The sequence below is a fragment of the Canis lupus genome, chromosome 19 (genome assembly GCF_048164855.1).
Source record: "Canis lupus baileyi chromosome 19, mCanLup2.hap1, whole genome shotgun sequence".
Classification (NCBI taxonomy): Eukaryota; Metazoa; Chordata; class Mammalia; order Carnivora; family Canidae; genus Canis; species Canis lupus.
The window spans coordinates 53349300-53351507 of record NC_132856.1 but is presented as its reverse complement, the minus strand read 5'-3'; the positions used below and the strand labels follow the sequence as shown (position 1 = coordinate 53351507).

The 2208-nt window shown below is 40.6% G+C and overlaps 1 protein-coding gene across 1 annotated transcript; it reads right to left on the bottom strand.

The window, feature by feature from the left end:
• Window positions 1-417: 417 nt before the first annotated feature.
• Window positions 418-1359, bottom strand: LOC140611378 (olfactory receptor 1M1-like). Its single transcript, XM_072788158.1, has one exon. It carries the CDS (start codon window positions 1357-1359, stop codon window positions 418-420), a length of 942 nt encoding a protein of 313 aa, XP_072644259.1.
• Between the last annotated feature and the right edge of the window lie 849 nt (window positions 1360-2208).

The following is a 2208-nucleotide window of genomic DNA, read 5'->3' as shown; positions in this document are numbered from 1 at the left end:
TTTCATCCCATTATAATTAGTGTTCAGTATCTTCTCCTATATTCAACTACAAAATCCACACAATAGGGACCTTGTGTCTCCTGCTCACCACTCCATGGCCAGCACTTATAGCAAGCCCAGAATATGAACTCCATAAGTATTTGTTGAGAGCTAAATGGATTTTGAACCAGGAGAGATCCAATCTGGTAGGGCTAGACTGATCCTTCTGGGAAGATAGCAATAGACATACCCAAAAGGACTCCTACTGGTCTCAGTAATTGAGAAAATAGTAACAGGACCATCTTGAGATTTCCTTTTAAACTTCTACAATTTAAAATTCCAAGTGGCTACTCTCCCAAACCGTCCAATTCCTTTCTTTTGTCCGAGACCCTAGATGTTGAGATCCTACTTCCTGGAAGTTTCCAGATATCCTTGTGGTCAGGAAGATGAAATTATCTTTTTACTAAAAAGCTTCCTCAGGGCCCCCTTAAGATCTCTGTTCCTCAGGCTATAGATAAAGGGGTTCAGCATGGGGGTGACCGCAGTGTACATCACAGCAGAGGCTTTCTCCTTCACAGCTGTGCGCACAGAGGAAGGACACAAATAGACCCCAATGGTGGTCCCATAAAGGAGAGCAACCACAGACAGATGGGAGCTGCAGGTGGAAAAGGCTTTCTTCCTGCCCCCTGCAGAAGGGACCTTCATGATGGCCACAATGATGCGAGCATAGGAGGCCAGGATGCAGATGAATGGTGTGGCTATCACCATCCCAGCCACAATGAGCACAAAGATCTTGTTCACAGATGTATCAGTGCAAGAAAGCCTGAGAAGAGGAGTGAGGTCACAGAAGTAGTGAGGAATCTTGTTGTTCCCACAGAAAACCAAGCGCACCATCAAGAGGATATGAGTGAGGGAAATAAAATAGGAAAACACCCATGGGCTACCGGCCAGCAGGCCACAGAGGTGTGGGCTCATGATGGTGGTGTAGTGTAAGGGGTGACATATAGCCACAAACCGGTCATAAGCCATCACAGCAATTAAGACACTATCAACAATGCCAAAGAAATGGAAAAAGTACATCTGGGTCAGGCAGCAGGGATAGGAGATTGACTTGCTTTTCATTTGGATGTTCACCAGCATCTTGGGGACTGTGTTGGTAGCCAGACCAAAATCAACCAAGGAGAGATTGGCCAGGAAGAAGTACATGGGAGTATGAAGGTGGGAGTCTGAGCTGATGGCCAGGATGATTGAAAGGTTTCCCATAGCCATGACCACATACATGCAGAGGAACAAAGCAAAAAGAAGAGTCTCCTGCTCTGGATTTTCTGAAAGTCCTAGGAGGATAAATTCGGATGCGCTGGATTGATTCCTTGATTCCATGGGTATGATTCCTCCGGAAGTATTGAAAGGGGAAAGTTAGCTGAACACTATGAAGATGATTCTGTAAGTTTAGATGAGCTTATAACCAATTTCTTATCTGTGCTATTTACAACACTAGCTTCCATATTTTTGGACCTTGAACAATTGGTACATTGCAGCAACACAGGTTTGAAGACTCAATTCAAAGAAACTTGACCTGAATATTCCCATTTCAGATAAAGATTGGGAGAGTACATCATGCATGGATCTTTGCTGAAAGAATTACAGAAGAATATGCTCCAGGTTAAAATAAATTGAATCAAGACAGAGGAAGTGATGTCTGAGAAGCAATGGTTTACTAAGAAATTGGTATATATGTAGGAAACATTTAAATAAAACACTGAGTCTGTGAAGAAATAATTCTAAAAAGTGTGTAATGAAGGTGAGTTAAAATAATAGGCAACAATAACAGAATATATTAAGGTAATTAGAATGAAATTATTATAAGATTCTTGCATTGATTTTCAGGAGAATAGGAATATTGAGTATTTTGTACCTTCTATGTCAAACACATATGATAAAAGACTTTGTGAAATCACTCAAATAATGAACATAGAGTATGTAGCTTCTAATTTGGTACAATGGGCACACCAGGAATAAAGAGATTTTCATTATACTACCTGGAACAGGAAAGGTGTTTTGAAGTTGACTCATATTGTTTCACAAGAGTAGAAACTTAAACTTTAATAAATTCTGTTAAAATGTTGGTAGCTTAAAATTGATCATTATGATCATACTCACACTATGGAAATCACCAAATGCTATGAATCAGAGTGTGACAGTTTGCCCACTACAAAGTCAGAAGGAACA

Bases quoted from the DNA above. Each gene is read 5' to 3' on its own strand.
- LOC140611378 (XM_072788158.1), bottom strand. From the start codon at position 1,359: ATGGAATCAAGGAATCAATCCAGCGCATCCGAATTTATCCTCCTAGGA.